Source organism: Prosopis cineraria, unplaced genomic scaffold (assembly GCF_029017545.1).
Source record: "Prosopis cineraria cultivar Desert tree isolate PC_DT_omini unplaced genomic scaffold, ASM2901754v1 PC8, whole genome shotgun sequence".
In the NCBI taxonomy this organism is placed as follows: Eukaryota; Viridiplantae; Streptophyta; class Magnoliopsida; order Fabales; family Fabaceae; genus Prosopis; species Prosopis cineraria.
This window is the reverse complement of record NW_026555339.1, coordinates 17,457,327-17,480,145: the sequence shown is the minus strand read 5'-3', so window position 1 is coordinate 17,480,145 and position 22,819 is coordinate 17,457,327. Positions and strand designations below refer to the sequence as shown.

Sequence of the window (22,819 nt, the reverse complement as noted above, 5' to 3'; positions counted from 1 at the left end):
GGGGAGGGGGGAAGGGAGTAAGAGATCAAACAGAAGATTTACCAAAACCAGATAGTGAAATCAGCTGCCAATAAATTCTCCTCTTGCATCCCATGGGCGATTTTCATAAGACTTTCCGACAGTGCTGTGTATTTTATTTACAATGCCATCCTTGCTGCGGACTTCCGGAAAGTAATCAAGGAACATCTTGTTTCCAAGTTCAAATATTTATATAAAAAATTGCAGATGCCTTTACTTTCGTGATGATTTACAACTAAAGTTTTCATATTCTCAACTCATCTTCAAAATATTTTAGGATCCAACTGTCTTTTCCTCCTAAAATATAATTAACACACTACACCCAAATAATGATGCAAAGTTCCATGCTATATTATTCCAACGGTAGAATATTCTCATAGGTCAGAAGCTATATATGATACAAATGCTCCAATAGCTAAATTAAGTTAAAAAGTGAATAAACTTTAAATGAAGTTCAACAGAATGTAATTTTATAAATTAGTGAATTATGCTTGAACAGGACAATTTTGCATTGACTTGAAGTAAGTTCCATTAGCTTAGGAACAAATTCAGGAACCACAAAATATATATATATATATATATATTTCAATACTGAACTAGAAAGGTTTTACAACTGTAAAGAAGAACACTCAACTAACCAAGAATAGGACCACTGGTGAAAAAGTTGGCACAAAATATGTTACTTTCAGAAAGACAGCAAAATAAGAACCCGCACAAAAGTGGTCATGTCAAAATTATTGACTTTTTGCAAAGAAAAGAAGCAGCAAGTGTCATGCATAAATATATAATTTCTAACTCAGCCCGCAGGCAAGAAGATTAAGAACATCTCAACGAGGACTTCAATTTATTTTTCTTTCATTCACTCATAACTTCAAAATTGGTCCTAGTTCATATGAAGGCAAGAAAATTTGTGAGACTTTATGTTCCTCCTCCTCTTGTGGGTTCAACAATTTATCACGATAGTACAGTAGAAGATTTCAACGAAATAATAAATTCTATCATGTTGTCATTATAACATTTTTCTTGTGTTCTTTCATCCATAACTACATACATATGTACATATACATGCACGTATACATGCATCCATGGCAATCTCTTGGTAATAATGGGGAGCATAGAGGATAACAGCAGAAAAAAGGATGAAATGTGAAGCTTTATACAAAGGAGTGCGATGGGGAAGAGTAACAAGTCAATGGGTTACTGTAAATCATCTGTAGTTATATTTTCTCAAATGCATATACAATCAAAGTGGATCCCTCATAACTAGAGATGGAAATGGTCTTATGAAGTTTGAATTACGTACAGAGTTGATTGCTAATCACTACAATATTACCATTGTCAGAGTTTTAATTTATTACACCTCATGAGAAGTCTCAAGTAAACAGATGTTGGAAAGATATAGAATGACTAGTTTAAAAGATCTGTTAAAACAATATGACGGGAACGGGCCTCAGTTTACTTAGTCAAGGAGAAAGCCCAAACCTAGGCAAAATACTTACTATATATAATATATATATATATATATATATGGGGGTGATTAGGCAGGAATTTAGTTACAGGAGAGAGAAAGGAAAGGAAGATTTTGGGATGGTTCTGAGGTATTTGGATTTGGTGAGTGGTGATGACTTTTAATATTTTAGTGAATTTAATAGAGTTTTTAATGCAATTGGAAGTCATCTTGTGAAATTAATTAATAAATATATGATTAATTGGATAATTATTTGTGAGATTGGAGGTGGATAAAGTTCAAAACAATTATAAAAGTTATTGGATCAATTATGACATTATATCTGGGTTTATTCTTATAGGGAGGCCCAATTTATGGGTCAAAAGTTGACAATTATGAAGCCCACAAGAAATTGAATTCTGCCCAATGATGCTGCAGCACTAATTTTCAACAAAACGCATGACTTCATTTAAAATTATGTTTTAAAGGTTTCAAGTCATCATTTTTGTTCCATTTCATCTTCAACTAACAGCTGTATGTCCAAGGATCATTATAAGTTGGAGAAAGAGTTGGAGAAGCTTGGAAAACTGTTGGGCCTTGCAATTTGTGATAGAAATCATTCTTCCTAAGCTTTCTTCTCCCTTTTTCTCTACTTTAGTTGAATATTGTTGCTTTGTGCTGTTTTAATGGCTGAATCTATTTAACCTAGAGTTACCAATCTCTTGCTAGCTTCATAAAAATTAAATCTATTATATATATTTGTAAATACTCTTCAAAGTAAACTCACTCAATGAGTGCCTTCATTACAACCATTGGAATTCATCAATATTAAAAAATTATTAAAATATATTTGTCTTCAAAAAATCAAAACAATCATCACAATTGGAACAATTTTTATTTATGTTGCCCCTTTAAAAATGTGAAATTGATACTTTTTGAGTATTACGTGATAAAATATTTAACAATTATTTTGTTAAATCAAATTGTTATTATTTTACCACTTGAAACGCTATTTGCGGGGGTATATTTGAATCACTTATCAGATTCAAATCCAGAGATAGCCGATGCCCCACACATGCAAAGGAATCGGAGACACTTTTGGTGAAGTATGTGGGATCGTTTGGTTTCTATTCTCGTTTTTTTTATTTTCAAAAACTGTTTGTAATATAACTTTTAAAATTGTTTTTTAAAACAAAATAAAAGAAAATCTATTTGGTTATATTAATTTAAAAATAATTTTAAAATTTAAAAAATAAACTAATAGTAATAGTTATAGGCAATTAATGATGGTAATTTATGATAGAAATTAATTAAAATAACTATAATTTTTAATAATTAAATGTAGAACATTTTAAAAACAAGAAAAATAAAAAAGAAAACAACTTAAAATTGTTTCCATTCTTTGTTTTTAAAAATAAAAAATAAAAACAGTTTTAGAAACAATTAGGTCAAAAACATTTAACCAAACAAATTTTTAACTTTTTTTGTTTTTAAAAACAAAAAAAAAACATCTTTTAAAAACAGAAAACAAACAAGCCTAGTATCTGCGTCTTTTTATTTTTTTTTTTATTTTTTGTCCCTTTCCCAACTGAAAGTTCAGCGGAGCAACGTCTTGACGCGTTTGAACCTGCTTGCTAATGTCCCTCATTAACTATGGCGATAGTGTTGGAAGAAATTAAATATGTGTGCATACGTAATACGAAAATAGATTTCATGCGAATATATATATATATATATATATATCATATGAAAGTGTTATCTATGTACATTCACGCAACTAGATCACAGGGCTGCGACTTTTCCAACATTTGGTGACGTATATATGTGTCTTTTTTCTTTGCCCCTATCCCAAACTGAAAATTCGGCGAAAAGGAACTGACGCGTTTGAAATAAATTAATTACAGGGATAGCGTTGAAACAAATTAAAATGAGGATATATATATATATGTATGTATGTATGTATGTATGTAGATCATATTACTAACGCGTTGAAATGTCAACTAAGAACGGAATACTACTAAAAATATTCTTTTGCATTTCACTATCTTGGTCAATGCAAGCAGGTATGATATTACTGTTAAGCTATCTCTAGTGAATATATCTGTTCCTAGTGGTGACATTGATTTCTGCATCAACTGCATCTAAATCAGGATCTAGGGTTGTGGAATTCATTATAAATTCAAAAATATGATTTGTAAAATAATTTATATAATTTTTGGATAAATTTTTAAAAAATATAATTAAAAAGTAGATAATAATAACTTATAAGATAACTGTAATTTTAGATTTATAATTGATCTTTCGTCTTTCCGGTAGATTTGAAGGACCTAGAGGCCAAAATGCTAAAACAACACTGCATGCCTACACTCTAGCTGCACCTAAAACCTACTCACATACGACTTCTTAATACTTGCAACCACTGGAGTTACACCATTTCCCTTCCCATAAATTCTGATATAAGCCCTAGGAAGTGATTCGTAAATCTTCTCTGGATCTTCATCTCCATCAGATTTGCAACTAAAACTCTCACATTTGCAACTTTCAAAATAGAATTTTGCAATCCACCTTCATTCAAAATGTTTTAGAACCTAATTATAATTGATCAATCTTTTGAGACTTAAATATTATTCTCCCATTTTAAAAGCCTTGAGATGTACATGGCATATTATGAGTCTACTTAATATTTAAATGGGGAGGGCTTTAAGATATTGAAAATTTTTAAAAATCAAAATTTTAATCAATTTTTTTAAAAAGTAAATAAGTTAACAATGGTTTATATTATAGTTTTAGAAGAGTAGGTTATTAAGAGTAGGGTCTATGACAAGAGCATATCTATGCATGTATGTGACCTTGAAATTTCCATAAAAAACGTGTAGAGAGGAAATAGAGACCGAATTGTCAAAGAAATATTTATTGAGAGGAGGGTCCATAATATAGAAGAATGTGTTCTATATTAAACAATCAAAATAATAAGGGCAAGGATGGTGCTGGGACGTCCCCACTAAAAAGAAATTTAAATAACGGATTAGTGGAAGCAGGTCTGAATAATTGGACCAAAGTTCCAAGTCTCCAAATTTTTTCATTAAAATATTTCATCTTTCCAAGTGTCAATATTTTCATGGGTGAAAAGGCAAAAATGACCTTTAATATCTCGAGAGAAAATTAGAGGCCAAAAAATGAACATGGGATCTTGATGATGCTGAGTTTGGATTTTCAAGAAAATTATGTCGTCTTATTTTAAAAAGTTTCCATAATTTTTTTAACATGATGAAAAGTTTTCAGGAAAAAAAAAAAACTAAATCTGAGAGCTTGATGAAGCTGCCGAGTTTAGTTTTTAAATTTGTGAAATTGACTATTTTAAAAAACTAAGTATCTGAACATAAAATACATTACAGTAGCATCTGATCCACTTTTATCCTATCTTCAAGTTATAAACTCAATTTTTAAAATTTAATCCAAATACACCACAAAAAATAAAAAAAGGAGACTTGACCTCACTTCTACTGCTTCATATACAACAAGAAGCCTTATTCTACTAGGTGAAGTTGATTACATGGATTATATGTCTCCATTGTGATCTATCATATACCAAGCTTTTAAAAATGTTGTTAACTAAGAGATCTAGTTAAATAACTTTTAAAAGTATTTTTTTGACTTTCTTTTACCTCTCTTAACGAAGTTCAAAATTATTTGTTCCACTTTTATAATTAACACCTGTCGGTGTCTTCTTTGTACATGTCCAAATTATCTCAAATGATTTTTTACTACTTTTTCTCAATAAGTGCTACGCCCACTTTTTTACATATGTGATTATTTCAGAATTTTATCTTTATATGTATATCCGCATATTTATCTCAACATGTTTATCTTTGCTATTCTAACTTTATGATCTTGCTATCATATTAAAACCCAACATTCACTATCATTTAATATAGCTGGTTTTCTAGCCCTTTAATAAATCCTTTAAGTTTATAACAAATAATTCATTTAGCCTTTCTCCAATTAAATCACCCAACTTGTATCTTATATGTAATATTCCCCATCAATTTCTCCATCATATCAAATAATAGCTCTTAAATATCTAAACTTTTCTAGCCACTTGAGATATAATCTAATCTCCCAATTTCCCCACTGCTTCATATATATTCATATTAAAATGTTATATAGAGACATTTAGCAATATATATATATATATATATATTATATAGATTAGTGATCAAAGGTGCATGCACGACAGTGTCCTTTGTCCCTTTCCAAAATGAAAGTCCTGCGAAGACTGACTTAGTGGACGACGACTACTTGGGACTGAGTCTTATAAATGCCTTGGTTTGGAGCTTCACATGCAAACACACACACGACAGTTTCCATTGTCCCTTTCCAAAATGAAAGTTCTGCGAAGACTGACTTGGTGGACGACGACTACTTGGGACTGAGTCTTATATATGCCTTGGTTTGGAGCTTCATATACAAACACACACACACGCACCTCGTAGATTTTGCAGCTCATCAGAGACTGAAGACTAAACAAAAGATTTATTGGCCTCAACATTATTTATTTCATCCTTCAGGTTCCTATTTTCTCCTTTGCTCTCTGTTTTTCTAGATCTGTTCAATGAAATCATTGTTTTATGCTTAGATATGTGAAATCATTATTCTTCTTCGACTTAACCTTTGTATAGTTTCTCGCGGAACAGAATCTAAAGTGCACTGCCTGTTGAAGTTTCTCTCATTTTGTTTTCTAATTCTTAATTAAGTCAAATTAATTCCATTTTGTTTTGCCTTCGTAACTGTGTGAGGACGGATCCGGCGTAGGATTTTTTTTTTCTAGGATTTTTTTGGTGCTAAAAGACATATGTTGACAGTAGTTTAAGTTTTCTATGATTTTTTTTTTGTAAATTTCATTTATCTTATTAAAATAAATAATTAAATAAAAATTTAATTGATTAAAAATAAATCTTTCTAATTAAATTTCAGATTTTCAATATCCTTGTAGATGTGATTGAATATATATAATTTAACATAAGATCAAGATGAATCTTCACATCCGAGTAATTAAATAAATCAATATATTTATGAGATCATAGAAAATCTGAAATAATTATTAGACTAACATAGGTAAATCAAGCCTAGCTAGTTTTATTTTTTAGGCTAAAATTCATGAAATTCCCATCAACTTGTATGTAACCTCTCTCATCATTTCATGTTTAAAATTAACCCCTTGAACCTTTTATTTTGTTTTTCAAAACCCACTATAATTAATTAACTATTATTTTATTAATATAGTTATTAATGTGTCATATTAATGTAATAAACATGGCACATGACCTAGAAAAAATATTTTAATTATTTTTAACACAATTTAAGGTGAGGTAAATTATAATTTTTAATTCTAACACATATGACAATGCTCTTATTTTTTTTTAGTTGAGCGATATTTTTTTATGGTCCACAGGTAATACAATTTGAGAGAAAAATTATAATTTTATTATTTTTTATTCAGTAAAGCAGTATTTTATATTAAAAAATGAAAAAAAATATTTAAAAGCCGTCATTGATAAAAATTATATAAATAAAAATTTATCATTTAATACAAGAAAACTATGATATTTTGTAAGTTGTTTTTGACAAAATCAATACAAATCACCCATACAATATCTTATTCTAAAGCAGAACATACTTTTTGTACTTTGAATAAGTACTAAAAACTTTATTTAAAATAGAAAATAACCTCTACAAACAAATAAGAGATTTAAAAAATAAACAAAATAATAGGTAATGAAATTTATAAAACTTTTGTCAATGACAGTTTTTAGATATATATTTTTCATTTGTTTAATATAAAATATTTTTTTAATTGATAAAAAGAATAAAATTATAATTTTTCTTAAATTATATTACCCATGAACAATGAGAATAATATCGCTCAACTAAAAAAATGAGAGAATCATCAACGTACCTATTGATTTTGTTTGGATTACTTTGTGTAAAATCTGTATCTTCATTTCCAATCCTAATTTCTGCGCTTCTTCCCCACTAGCCTAGTCAACATCTTGTATGGAGTATTGACAATTAGTATCTAAGATTAGCAAGTAAACATAAAATTCACCTCCAAAAGTTTATAGTATCAATACAATTCTGATTCAAATTCTGGAAAATAGCTTTCCTTTGCTCTAGCATAACTTATCCAAATCTTAGAAAATGCATCACGGAAATGATGGTTGGTTAAGTCGAGCAGCAAATGATAGGATATCATTATATTAATCATCAACTTCAAAGGAAGTTGTGCGAAGATATATCAAAATTAAATCTGAAAAATGCAATAAAAATGATTGAGAAATTGAAACAGTGGTCAAAAGAGTTGAATTTGCAAATTTTAACCCCAACCTAACCCCAAAGGTATTAATTTTGTTCATCACGCCCACAAACAGGGGAACACCAAATTTCACACAATTCTAGGCAAATTAGAAACAATGCACAAAAACAGGGGAAACAAGTGCGAAAACAGGGAAAAGTACACGAAAAATACAAGTAAAAAACATGGGAAACAAGTCAAATCTCAAACTAATTACACAAATTCTTAAAATGTAAGCCTATCTAATGTTTATATGTTGTTGGAAATGTTGAAAAAGTTCACTCGTTTTTGAAATGCATAACAATTTTTAAATGTTTATTCTATCTCTATTGTCATTTTTTTAACTTATATGGGATCATGGGCTTTTTCACACTCATGGATGCTTAGATACACTTGGGATTCCTTTTACAAAATCATAGCAAGTAGACTTCCAAAAGATGATCCACAGACAGTAGTTTGAATGGTATAGTGCTTCTTAAATTTATTGATGTATTAGATTTATCATAGATCTATTTCATTTTTTTTTGGGGGGGGGGAGGTTTCAGTAAAGAATCGTGGTAGGAATTTCATTTTAAATTAAGATCAATGAAATCTAAAATAGTGTGGCAGGATAAAAGAAATAATTTGAAATTCTTTTTGGTTTAAAATTTATTAAAATACCGTTTATTTATTTTTTAAAAGAAAATCCACCAATTAATCATTTCCTCAACATGTCTCAAGCATTTTCAACCCTTGAAAAGTCTTTTTGATTTATGTGTATAATGGCTTAATTTAGTGGAAAGTGAAATGGGAAACAAATTTATGGTAAATGGGTTTTAATTTGTGGAATGGACTAAAATACAAACCTTTAGACACTTTGAGTGTAGACTGCAGAGATTGGTAAGGGACAACCTATTAGAAGTTATTTTTACTTAATTAATTCCCTTGCTGCCGATATTTTTGGAAGGCAAGAAAGGTTTTTAGGTAAGTTGAGTTATTGAAAATTTGAATTACAATTGACCTTGAATATTCACAATTTCTTTTATTTTTTTAAATAATAATTTTCTTTTGTTTGAGGACAAGTAAACATTTAAGTGTGGGGATTTGATGACTTCAAATATTTTTATATGTTTTTTAGGAACTTTATAATCAATTTAGAATTATCTAAGTAATTTTGTAGTAATAAGTAATTATTACCTTTCACCAAAACTAATTAGAATCTCTATTGTGTGAAACCATTATTATCAATGGAACAACCTTTTAATTACTTTAAAAATATTTTTAACACAGTTTTATTGCGAATAGGGTGCAAGAGTCAGTGACTCGCTTTTATTGCGTTGCCCTGTTTTAGTTTGCATTATTATATGCAGCATGTGATCTTGAATTTCCTTAAAAGCCGTGAGAGGAAATAGACTGAATTGTTAAAGAAAAAAAAATCTTCAGAGGGTCCACCGAATAGAAGAATGTGTTCTAAATTGAACAATAATGGATTAGTGGCAGGTCTGAATATAAATTTGAATCTAATGAAAATTTAAAAGTTTAAATTTAAGCGCCGAAAGTAAAGACGAGACTTAAGAGAAGACTTGGCTCACTCCCAACATTTTCTTCCGGGAAAATTGCGGGGAAAAACCATGAGTTCCAAATAACTGGACAAAAGTCTCAAGTTTTAAAATTCCGTTAGAACATTTTATTTGATCTTGATCCTTCAGTTTCAATGTCTCTAGAAGTGAAAAGACAAAACTGACCTTTAAATAACTTGAGGAAAAAACAGAAGTGAAACATGAACACCAGAGCTTGACGTTGCTGTGTTTAGTTTTTCAAGAAGATTTTGTCAACTTATTCTAAAAAGTTTCTGGTACGAAGTCAATTTTTATAAAGGAGAATTATATCCAACCCCTTCTCAAAGAAATTTATTACAGAGATAAGGTCCAACAACAAGTCCCATTCAAGAAAAAATAAGTCATGTTTTCATTTTAATAATAATCCATTCCATGTTGGTCTTTATCTATGATTAATTTCCTTGGGAAGGGGCTGCATGTGATTTTCCTTTTTTATAATAAGATGAAAAGTTTTTAGGAAAAAACATTGAACGCAAGTGTCTAAAGCTGTTGAGTTTGGATTTTGTTTGACAAATAAGTTTTTTTTAAAAAAATATTAACTAAATATAAATCATGTCACAATGTTATATAAAGACATTTACCCAAAAAAAAAAAAATCTATAGCGTTAGAGATAGCTGGAAGGCAAACTCAAAAAACACTTAAAGAAGTATTTATAGATTACCTATCAACAAAATCATTATATCAATAGAATTTAAATTAATAACAATTAGGTTCCTAATAAAAAATTTCTAAAAAAAAACTTGCAAATATTAATTCAAGCACCAACGAGCATGTAACTCAATTGATAAGAAGTTGTGCTAGCTTAATTAGTGGTTTTAAATTCAAGTCTTGTGTATGCAAATGTATTAAATATGTGTTGGGATAGCTTTGCCATCATTGTGGTCCTACCCTCGGCCTATGAATAATAGATAATTATATATATAAAAAAATCAATTCAAACAGCTATAAATAGAAATTATTCTTATAATTTAAAATTACATTTGATACATAAATATGTATTTGCAATTAAAACTAAATTTGCAGTTATATGGATCGATATTTTAAAATTATTTTAGAAAAATTTATCGAGGATATCATTGTCATTAATTTAATATTTTGGGACCTAACTATTATTCTCCATTTAATCCAAACACATCCTAAAAGGGAAGACTCCACCTCACTTCCACTGCTTCATATTCATAATGTATACAATTAAACATTTTGCTTTTTGCTTTTCCAAACTGAAAGTTCTGCGAAGCCTGACTTCGACGACGACGACTTGGGACTGAGTCTTGTATATGCCTTAGCTTAGCTTGGAGCTTCATTTACAAACACACACACACACCCCATATTTTGCAGATCATCAGAGACTGAAGACTAAACACAAGACTTATTGGCCTCAACATTATTTTATTCTTCAGGTTCCTATTTTAGATCTATTCTATGAAATCATTATTTTTATGTTTAGATCCATCTGTGAAATTATCTATTCTTGAAGAGTGTATCTAGCGGGAACAGAGTCTTGAGTACACTATTGCCTGTTGAAGTTTCTGTTATTTTATTTTCTAATTCTTATAGTCAAATTGATTCCATTCTGCTTTGTCTGTGCGATAAGTTTCCAGCATTAAAACACACATATTGACAGTTTTAAGTTTTTAATCATGAATTTTCGTTGAAATTCATTTTAGCATATCTATATAAATAATTAAATAAAAAATTAGTTAATTAAAAATAAATCAAATACTAATTAAAGTTCAAATTTTCAATATGTTTTTACTTCATATGTCGTTGAATATATATAATTTGAACAAAAGATCGAGATGAATCTTCACATTGAAATTAAAAAGATAAATCAATGTATTTTTGAGACAGTAAAAGTCTGAAAAAGTTGTGAGTCTAACAAAGATAAATATTTCAATAACTTAATAAAACATATATGCTTTTTTCTTGTTACCACACACACTCAGCATATAATATTGATTAATGAATTCTTGGTGAAAGGTATGCCTCTCAAAGAAGTGCTTGTAAGCTGCCAACCAAATTAGTCTGAATTGAAGGCTTAGAATAAAGAAAAAGAAAAAAATATTGATTATACAAAGCAATTCAAGCTTGAAACAGCACACAGATATATATATATATATATATGAAATATGTGCAAATAAGCGGCTGCAACCAATTTTCTAGTCTTTGTTTGATAACTTCGTGTAAAATGTGTCATTCTTCACTTCCCAATACTCATTTCTGCATTGCTTCCCTACTAACCGAGACAGCATCGCTGTATGAAGTATTGTTTTGTAATACCATTACAGGCAAAAGATTGTCGTACATAAATTAGTTCACCCTAATACTTCTGATTGATTGCCACATTATTTGTTAAAGTTTCTGTCTATCATACACATCCTGATGTTGATGAATGTATTTGTCGTAATTTGCGTGGTGCAGCTTTCAAACTGTTATGGCACTTGAAGCTCATCGACTTGACTACCCTTCAAGCTCTTCAGGTTTGGCTAGAAGATGGAAGTATCATGTGTTCTTGAGTTTTCGAGGAGAAGACACTCGTAGAAGCTTTACAGATCATTTGTATTGTACTTTACAACGGAAGGGAATCATAGCTTTTAGGGATGATGAAGAACTTGAGAGGGGACAAGTTATTAAACCAAGTCTGCTCCAAGCAATTAAAGAATCACTTTCTGCAATTATTGTTTTCTCTCCAAATTATGCTTCTTCAACCTGGTGCTTGGATGAGCTCTCAACGATTCTTCATTTTAAGAAAGAGTCAGGTCTTCATGTATTTCCAATCTTTTATGGTGTGGATCCGTCTGATGTTCGACATCAAAGGGGAAGTTTTGCAGAAGTATTTAAAAAGCATGAAGAAAAACTTCCCCAAGACAAGATGAAGGTGAAAAGTTGGAGGGATTCTTTGGAAGAAGTTGCTAACTTATCTGGCTGGGACTCTAACAATTGGTAATTTCTTGAACTTCTAATAATTATCATGAATACTTTTTTAAAATAATATTAAGGGTGCGGATATGAAGACTATTTCCTTTCATTTTAATTTGTGTACTTCATATTTTTGTAATTATAAAAAAATGAATATTAATTGAGGTTATGGATATTAATTACTTAAAAATATTTAAAAATTGTTGTTACCTATATTATAATATGATTATATATAAAGGGACAACATTTTTTTATTCCTAGAGTTTTGGTCTTAAATTAAGATTCTAAAGTTTTTTTCATCAATTAAGAAATAGGTCTTATAGTTAACTTTGGTGGGAGATAACATGTCCTTATGTACCAACGGTGTTTGATGACAATAGAGATTTTGACCAAACTTGACTATAATTTTATAGATTGAATTCTTAATAATAATAAAAAAAACTATAGTAACCTAGACTTATATTGACCAAAACTCTAGAGATAAAAAAAATGTTTTCCCTTATATAAAATTTGAATAAAAAATCTATGAAAAGTCAAATTATGTATGAATTATGGTTGAATTGACTCAGCTCAAACTCCTTACAAAAGTGTAGCTTTCATAATTGATATAGGTCCTGTCATAAAACAAATAAGAGGAAAAAAATAGTAAGTTTAAAAATAAGGCTGTCAATAATATTATTTATCCTGTTTCTATCACAAACTGCATTACAATAATTTTAAAAATGATAAATGTATGTCAAGGTTAACTTATGTTACGTAGTTGAACTAAAAATGTTACCCTTGTGACCATGTTTTCTTTATATCACATTAACTATTCTAGTTTATATAAATTAAATTCAATTGACTTAATGTTAAAGGCATTACTTTATTTTCCTTTGCAGGTCTCGTGAAACAAAACTCATTGAAGATGTTATTGAAAAAATGAGGTCAAAAATATATGATAAACTTCCATTTGACTCTCAAAGATTAGTTGGAATTGGATCAAAACATGCCAACTTTAATTCACTTTTAGAAGATGGATTGGATGAAGTTCGATTTATAGGATTATGGGGCGCAGGTGGTTCAGGTAAAACTACTCTTGCAAGAACTTTTTATGAGCAAAAGTACCAAAGACTTTGAAGTTCATTGCTTTCTTCTTAATGTCAGAGAGGCATGTGAAACAAAAGGTTTGCATTCTAATAGGGTGAAAATAATTTGTAGGGGTGGGATCGGCGGAGCTGGATCTGAAGAAGTCAGAGGTGAGCGTGAAGGGAGTGTTTGATCCAGCGAAATTGGTGGAGTTCATGTGGAAGCGAACAGGGAAGCAAGCTGTGATAGTGAAGCAAGAGGTGACAGAGAAGAAAGAGAAAGCAGAGGAAGGAAAAGAGGAGGAGGAGGAGAAAGTAGAGGAAGGGGGCAGAGGAGAGAAAGAGAAGGAGAGGAAGAAGGAAAAGGAGAAGAGAAGGAGGAGAAGGAGAAAGAAGCTGGAGAGGGGGAGGCTGTGGCAGCAAAAGCGGAGGAAGTAGTGGTGACGGAAGAGGCGAAGGTGGTGGAGATGACAGTGAACACATATTATTTCTACCCTTCTTACACCATAGAGATGAACCCTTACCCACTCCACCAGATATTCAGCGATGAAAACCCGAATGCTTGCTCTATCATGTAGATATATGAGAGAAATTTGCAGAATGTCAAGGGTATCATGGGAATCAAGGGGAAGTTCTAAAACTTGGAAGATTGATCTCTCCTTCTACTTTCGTCGTCTCCATATTTGCATCTTTATAATCGGGTTCATCTTCAATGCTCAGTACACGAAGGTGCTCATTGCGCGTGCACACCATGTCATTAAAAGAAGAAAAAATCTAGGCTGTCCATTGCGTGTTAATATCAGCCGTTTATTATTTTTTATTCCATTTAGGTTGTCTTCTCCAATATTTGTTCAATGCTCTTACTCCATTGACCATTCGCTTTCTTGCTCTGCCTGCCATTAGTGGCACTCCCTTGCTCTGCCGGCCATCATCGGCACTCTCTTGTTCCATTGGCCATCTTCATCTTCATTGTCGATTGTGGCTGGTAAGTCACTGCTTATTTTTTCATTTGCGTATAGATGAGATGCTGGCTATTGAGTGATGACTTGGTTGTTGATAATTAGGAGGAAAAGTAAAATCCAGGATTCCCTTTTTGTTTTAACTTCTGATTTAAAGTTCAAGGTTCTTTTTCTTTCTCTGAAAGTTTTACGAAACACACTATTAGTCCAAGTAATTGAAGAATCTCTTTCTGCAATTGTTGTTCTCTCTCCAAATTATGCTTCTTCGACCTGGTGCTTGGATGAGCTATTAAAGATTATTCATTTTAAGAAATAGTTGGATTTTCATGTATTTCCAATCTTTTATTGTATGGATCTATCTGATGTTCGACATTAGAGAGGAAGTTTGGCAGAAGCATTTAAAAGCATGAAGAAATTCACAATCAAGATAAAGGTGCATAATTGGAGGGATGCTTTGGAAGAAGTTGATAACTTATCTGGTTGGCATTCTGATAGCTTGGTAATTTCTTTCTTGAACTTCCAATATATATCATGAATATTTTTTTAAATAATTTTAAGGGTGTGGATATGAAGAATATTTCCTTTCATGCTTATTTTGTTTGTGTGTAATTAAAAAAAAATATTAAGTGTGTGGATATTAATTACTTTAAACTACTTAAAAATTGTTGTTTGCTATTATAATATGATTACATATACGGGGGGAAACATAGTTTTTTGTTTCTAGAGTTTTGGATTTTCGTTAAGACCCTTTAGTTTTTTCATTAATTAAGAAATAAATATTCGAAGTTATGGCTAACTTGGGTCAATGTCTCTAAGATCACATGTGACTAACATGTAGCAACAATGTTTGATGACAACGGAGATTTAATTTGACCAAAATTGACTATAATTTTATAGATTGATTTCTTCATTAAAAACTATACATTAACCTGACCAATATTGACGAAACTCTAGAGATTAAAAAATGTTTTCCCTTATATAAAATTCAAATACAAAATCTATGAAAAGTCAAATTATCTACTAATCATGATTAAATTGACTCACCTCATCAAACTCCATGCGAATCACCATTCACTTCAGAATTGAGGTGCATGTTTTGAATACTGAGTCCTTTTTAATATCCAACTCATGATTGCAAAAGAACGTTAATGCCAGTAAGAAAATTATGGAGAAGCAATTTAGTAACATGATCACCTAAACAATTAGGAACCAAAGTTATGCATCTAAGCCATTTAATATTGCATTACAATAATTTTAAAAACTACGAAAAAAGTATGCATGTGAAGGTTAACTTATGTTACGTAGTTGAACTAACAATTAATTTTACCCATGTGACCATATTTTCTTTATATCATGTTAACCATTTTAGTTTATATAAAAGTTAAAATTCAATTGACTTGACGTTAAAGATATTATACTTTATATTCATTTGTAGGCATGAAGCAAAACTCGTTGAAACTGTTATTGAAAAAGTATGGTAAAAAATATATGATGGACTTCCATTTGACTTTGAGAGATTATTGGAATTGAATGAAAACTTGCAGACTTAAATTCACTTATAGATAACGGATTGGGTGAGGTTCAATTATATTTATAGGAATATGGGTCACAGGTAGCTTAGGTAAAAACTACTCTTGCAAAAGCTTTCTATGAGCTAATGTTCAAAGAGTTTGAAGTTTATTGCTTTCTTCTTAATGTTAGAGAGGTACATGAAGCAGAAGGTTAGTTTCCTTGCGAAAAAAACTTCTTTCTTCTTTGTATAAAAGAAGCATGGATGTGGATGACTATTACGAAGGAAGGAAGTTGATAAACAACATGTTAAGCAATAGGAAAATTCTTCCCGTCCTTGATGATGTGAGTGATATAAGTCAACTTGAAAATTTGGCAGGAAATCAAAGATGGTTTGGTAAAGGGAGCTTAATAATAATAACAACTAGAGACAAGCATTTGTTATTATCACATGGTGTATCTACTTAGTATGATATCAAATTCTTGACTAGTGATGAATCCCTTGAATTTTTCCATCAAAATGCCTTTAAAGGAAGTAAGCCAAGTGAAGATTTTCTGGAGCTTTCCAGAACTGTGGTTAACAGTTCTATATGCTAGCGGCCGTCCTTTGGCACTCAAAGTGTTGGGTTCTTTTCTTTGTTGAAGAACTATAGAGAAATGGAAGGATGCACTTGCTAAGTTGAAGAAGGTTCCTCCAAATAACATTCTGAAGATACTTAAGGTAAGTTTTTATGAATTAGATCATATGGAAAAGACTATATTCTTGGATATTGCTTGCTTTTTTGATGAGACGGCCAAAGCCCCTCTTATCAAAAAATTTAGAAATATGGATGAGGATCTTCACCCAACAAGTGGATAGATGTTCTTATTGACAAATCACTAGTAATTGATTCAGAAGGATGTTTGTGGGTGCATCATATACTTCAAGATATGGGAAATATATTGTCTCTCAAGAATCACCTGATGATGCTAGCAAGCATTCTAGGATATTGTCTTTTAAGGATGCCAATGATGTATTAGAAGGAAATAAGGTAACACCCTTAAGTTTTGTGACTATACATACACTCTTTGTTTAATATTTTATTCTATCAATTGGTACATTAGTATTTGATCGACTTATTATTTTATAGGGGCAGGAGCAATTTGGGGTATAGCTATAACATTTAGAAGAAACATTTGATGTACTTTGGCATCCTGAAGCCTTCTCAAAGATGAGCAATCTCAAATTACTTGACATTTCAAGCTGCTCACATATTTCTCATTGTCAATTGAATCTTTCGCATGGAATTAAGTCCCTTCCCAATGGGCTGAAAGTCTTAGGAGGGGATGGGCATCCTTTAGATTCTTTGCCCGATCAAACTCAACTCCATGAACTTGTTGTTCTAAAAATGCAACATAGCAAGTTAAAAGAACTTTGGAGGGGAGCACAGGTAATTATGATCCATTCATTTAAATTGTTTGTCCTTAATTTAATAAATTTATTATTATAACTAGTTTGTCATATTTTAGGACTTATTATTTTCTTTTTGTTTTCTTTTTAGTCTCCACCAAGGCTGAAGTCCATTGATTTATCTCATTCCAAATCCTCATCAAAACTCCAGGTTTTGATTAAATTCCTAATCTTGAGATATTGATTCTAGAAGGGTGTTCTAAACTGGTTGAATTTCACCAGTCTCTTGGGCAACATAAGAATCTTGTTGTTGTTAATTTGAAATGCAAAAAGTTATAACCCTTCCAAGAAAATTTGAGATGGATCGCTTAAAGAATTTTGTTCTATCTAGTTGTTCAAAAATTATAAAACCTCCTGAGTTTGGAAAGGCAATGAAATATATCTCTATGCTTGTTTGTAAATTGATAGCCAGGAAGATTATCAAAATTTTTGGTTGTTCAACGTTTTCAAGGAGGCAAGACGACTTGAATGAAAATGGGGCTTTGGAAGTGCTTGATATGAGTGAATTTCTAAAAAGGCACCATCACTTTGTGAATACAATAGTCAAGCACATTCTTCATCATCATGGAGTTGCATGTCCCTTCTGAAGAAGTCATTTGGGTTTCAAAGGCCTTTAAGGTCAAAAAATTTTATGTTGTCCCATTCTTTATCATTCTTGAGCCAATTAAATTTAGGTTATTGCAAACTTAATGATGGATCACTTCCAGATGACATAAGCATGTTATCATCATTTACACATTTAATTTTAAGTGGGAACAATTTTCATTGACTTACCATCTCGCTTCATTTCCAATCTTTCCAAGCTTCTATTTTTTGATCTCTTTAATTGCTCTACGCTTCGGTCCTTGCCCCAACTTCCGTCAAATCTATCATCGCAAGTGGTTGTCCATCAATGGAGCATTGTGTTAGCAGAAACTATGGGAGTTCATTGAATCATTCCAATCTAAGGTTTATTTTGTTTATCTTGTTCTTTCACATTAATCATTATATTTCTTCATAGCCAATTTTTTATTATGTATAGGTTATCAATTTCAGCAACGGCTTTATAGCTTGTTATGAAGAACATAAAACCTGTCATTTTATTTCAGGAGTATGGAATCCTTACACAAGATTTACAAATTGTGAGCATTTTTTATTTTTTGAATTACTTGAATTTCTTTTTTTTTCCCTGGACAATGAATCTCTATATATTTGACTTGTATATATTTTCAATTTCTTACATTTTAATTATTATACTTCTTATTCAAACAATTTTTAATCACAACCTGATTTCTTCAAGCAATATAGTCTTGTATTGACAATTCAAGGTAGTGAAGTGCCACCCTGGTTTCATATATAATCAAAAATATTTTTGTGAGAAAGAAATCAATTATCCGAATGTGTCATCCATAGCAAGCAAACCTGAAGATTGTCATTCAAGTGAATGGTGGGGCATAGCCACATGCTTAGCGTTAGAAAACGATTTGGCATCCTCACACCTTGACTTGGAGCACCCTGAGAATATGGTTGATGATGTTTTGGTGGACTTATAGAATATTGCCTAATAAAAAATTTCAAGAGATTCACTGTGGCTATCGTTTGTCTATACAAACAAATTGCAGCCATCAACTGTGTGTTATCTATGCTTGTTGTTCCTCTTTGGCTGCAAACCAACTTCAAATGGTATTTTTGGTAACTAAGACATCAAAGTTTAAAATAAGGAAGTGCGGGTGGCGTGTATTGTGTAACAATATGTAACAGCAGATTTGCCAAAATTGGAATAAATCACTCAAGGTGGTACGTACATTAACGTTATCTTCTTCTTCTTCTTCTTCTTCTTTCTTTCTTCTTTCTTTCTTTCTTTCTTTCTTTCTTTCTTTCTTTCTTTGAATTGTTCCTTTTTTACGGATATCTCATGTTTTTTTTTGTTGCATATATAACATCAGCAACATTTGCATCATTTTCATATGACCAATGGCATTAGTTCTTCGAAAAATTATTGTATTATTAATCGCTACAATGTCACATAATTTTGATTTGATGTTTACAATATAAAATTTAAATAATTAATTAAATCAATCTTTATTGTTATATTTTGTCAATATATTGTTACATGTGTGAAAATATTTTGCTAGTTATACTTACAAACTTAACAAATACTCGTAAAACTTTATCAATATATGGATCTATTAAAAAAAATTGTAAACTGTACAAAATATAAAACTTTTAATCTCATTTTTTTTTATCTATCATGTATGTAAGCCAGGCCATATATAAGAATTAAGAAGTTCCATGCATTCAAATGTAACTATAAGTGAAAGCATTTATTTTTGTTTATCATGTACAGTTTAACTGAAAATTTCGCTGATCATAATAGTCAACTATAAAGGTTTTCCTCCTCCACTAGCAGGTTTCTCTTCGCAAGGCGGCTGCTTTGTGATTGAAAGGTTGTTTTAGTTGGTTCTTTCCATTGAAGCTTATTTTAAGGTGAATTTGAGGATTAACTTCTCATTACACTCAGTGTGATTTAGTGCATATAAAACATTTTTTTAAAGTGAAATATTCAAAAATATAAAGCACTATGGTTTTTTTCGAGGTGCAATTAATGAGGTATAATTAATAAGATTTTCTAATTGAGACACCTAATTAATAAGGGTAAACATGAAAAGAGTGTGTAATTTTAAAGATTATTAACTAATTCATTATAAATGATGTGATTAATTAAAAATGTCTTATAATATTAAATGAACAAAATACAATCACAACATATCCTTAACAGAGAAGACACAAAGCACAGTAGAAAGGAGAAACTTGGGCCAAACGGGAAAAAAAAAAAGTCCAAAACACAAATGCAACTAATATACATGCTTTACTGTTTCAGATTTAAAAAAAAAAAAACATCGCGGATCTCATTGAGTTAATTTTCTTTTGTAGTTATAAAACACTGTAATTTGTTTGAGCTTAGAATAAGGAGAATCTAGCATTCCAAGTCATCGCATATCAACAAAAGAGCTCAAGAAACCAAATAAAGAAAAATTAAATATGAAAATACAACAAAAATTTCTAAAAACTGTTGAAAATTGAAACAGTCGTCAGAGCAGTCAAATTGCAAATTTCAAACCCTAACCTAATACAAAAGGTATTAATTTTTGCTTCTCACGCTCACAAACAGGGGAATACCAAAAATTAAACACAGAGTTACAATGAGCATAACAATGCAAAACACAACCGAAATAAGCAACGAACGGGTGGTAAACAAAGGGGAAATGGACTGTAGTGAAAAAGGAAACAAGTAGAATCTCAAAACAACTAAGTGCTGATCAAAGAAGGATTTTTCTCATTATCAAATCTCCTAATGTTTACTTTATATATGAGATCTGATTTATAAGTCATTTACACTATTTTTACCAGAATCAAATAAAATCTTTTAAAACCTATTAGTCTAAGAATTTAACATGTTTTTTAACTTTACTGTTATTACATAAAATATTCTAACATTTAATAACCTTTCTAACATTTAATAGGGAAAACAAGCTAAATATGGATACAATAATAATTGAGGTGCCTTAGAAATAGAACCAAAAAAATATCCTCTCCGTCTGTCCTCAAAAATAAGACTAACTGAGTATACAAAAAAAATTTAAAATTTCCCGTTACATCACTAAATATTTTATAAAATAGTTGCTGTCAAAGGCTTCGGAATTGAAATTTTTCCCATATACGGCATGTAGTAATATTACATTGAAGATCAAAGAAGAAAATAAATCAGATGATGGGAAGCCATAATTGAGAAAAGAAACGGGGTAAGAGATCAAATAGAAGATTTACCAAAACCGGCTAGTGAAAGCAGCCGCCAATAAACTCTCCTCTTGATCTCATATCATAGATATGTTCGCAAGTGTGTCCCCAATCAGCTTCTTCAAAAGCCCTTGACATGGATCCTATTTTCCGAAAGTTTCCATGAACCAAACCCCTCAGGATATGATACAAATGCAATGCTTGTAAACTCACTGTCTAAGTCCATTGTTAAATAGTGTCCTAAAAATCTAAGGGTATGTTTTATGGGACTGTTGTTACTAATGGCAGCCTTACAAGTACCTTGGGAATACTCTTGACATTTTTTATTTAAGGTGATTGCACATATCAGGACCTTGAACTTAAAATTTTAAAATAAATTATTTAACTCCCCCTCAACTAGTCGAACCAAGTGCTCCTAGGTATCTATTACTGTTTTTATTGTGTGTCTCATACTTTTTTAACTGCAGGACCATATGATTTTTCAAAATATAATAAATTAAAAACAATAGCACTGAAATTTTAAAAATAGACTATACACAGTTCATAGAGATTTTTTAAAAGGAAAATGATAGTTAAGTCCCAAAAGACTAAAAGAGGGAACTAATGATAGTTAGATCTATGATAATTTTTTTTGACAATAAATTGCAAATGTTAATTCAAATAATTTTCAAATTCAGAAGTTCCTAAGAGAATATAAATTTCTAAATGTAGTTTTTTTAGTTTGTAATTGAAATTCCCATTAATATTTACAACACTCATTTTTGAAAATTTTGTTGAGAATTTAGTTCTCATTAATTTTCTTCTTTTAAAACTTTACTGTCATTCTCCCATTTTGAAAGCCTTATGATGGTAACTAGTTTATATTATGAGTCTACTGATTATTTAAACGGGGAGGATTTTAAGACACTCAGACATGAGATGCTGAGAGGATTAGTTCCCCACAGGTAGCATATAATGTTAAGGGCAGAAATGGACAAATTTTGGTGCCCTCCAAATTTATTGACGTATTAGACTCATCACAGATCTATTTTCCTACCTTTTTTTATGGGGGAATGTCAGTAAGAATCATGGTAGGATTTTATTTGAAATTAAAATTAATGAAATCTAAAATAATATTGCAGGATTAAGGAAATAAATTGAAATTATTTTTTCCCTAAAAATGATTAAAATAATGGTTTATTTAATTTTTTTAAATAGAAAATCCACCAATCAAGATCATGGAGCCTGAAGCACTGTCGGCCAACCACCGTGGCTTCCATTACTATGCTCATGTTACATAATTAAATTCCTTTTTGCGCTCTAATATCACAATAAAAAGAATTTTTTTTTATAAATCCTACTTCGTCTAAAATACAAATTTTCGATAGGTTATATATGTATATTTTTTTTTAATTATATCCTTACTTTATTATATTTCACTTAAGCATAATTAATAATATTTTTTGAATGAATTAAATGTTACTTTATTTTGAATTAACAGAGGCTCTTCGCGGTCTCAATTGTGCAGTGTGAACTGCATCATAAGCATTTTTCATTTCTTAGGGATTTTGTAGGCGCCAGATGAATTTCCAGTTGAAAGTGCTGCACAAGAGAAACCTTCATTTAAAAAGAGTAGGCAGAACAAATAGAAATTTACTAAGAGTGTTCCATACTTGTTCCCATCCGAATCATCTCAAGATAAGATTTTGCAGAAAAGGACACAAATATGTTATAAACAAGACA

At 30.6% G+C, this 22,819-nt stretch overlaps 1 protein-coding gene across 5 annotated transcripts in view; it reads left to right on the top strand.

Moving 5' to 3' along the window:
• The first annotated feature begins 5,826 nt into the window (after positions 1–5,826).
• The window catches only part of LOC129318470 (TMV resistance protein N-like), a 23,882-nt gene continuing 6,889 nt past the window's right edge, over positions 5,827–22,819 (top strand). For 2 of the 5 annotated variants that reach the window (XM_054963253.1, XM_054963250.1), the window contains exons 1-4: positions 5,827–6,033; positions 11,838–12,359; positions 13,217–13,401; positions 13,536–14,387. In XM_054963253.1, coding sequence (XP_054819228.1) covers positions 11,851–12,359; positions 13,217–13,401; positions 13,536–13,840 — 999 coding nt within the window. In that variant the 5' untranslated portion in view covers positions 5,827–6,033; positions 11,838–11,850 and the 3' untranslated portion in view covers positions 13,841–14,387. Of the gene's footprint in view, positions 6,034–8,434; positions 10,817–11,837; positions 12,360–13,216; positions 13,402–13,535; positions 14,388–14,737; positions 15,287–22,819 lie in introns of those variants that run through there. The other 3 variants (XM_054963252.1, XM_054963254.1, XM_054963251.1) reach the window with 3 other exon arrangements.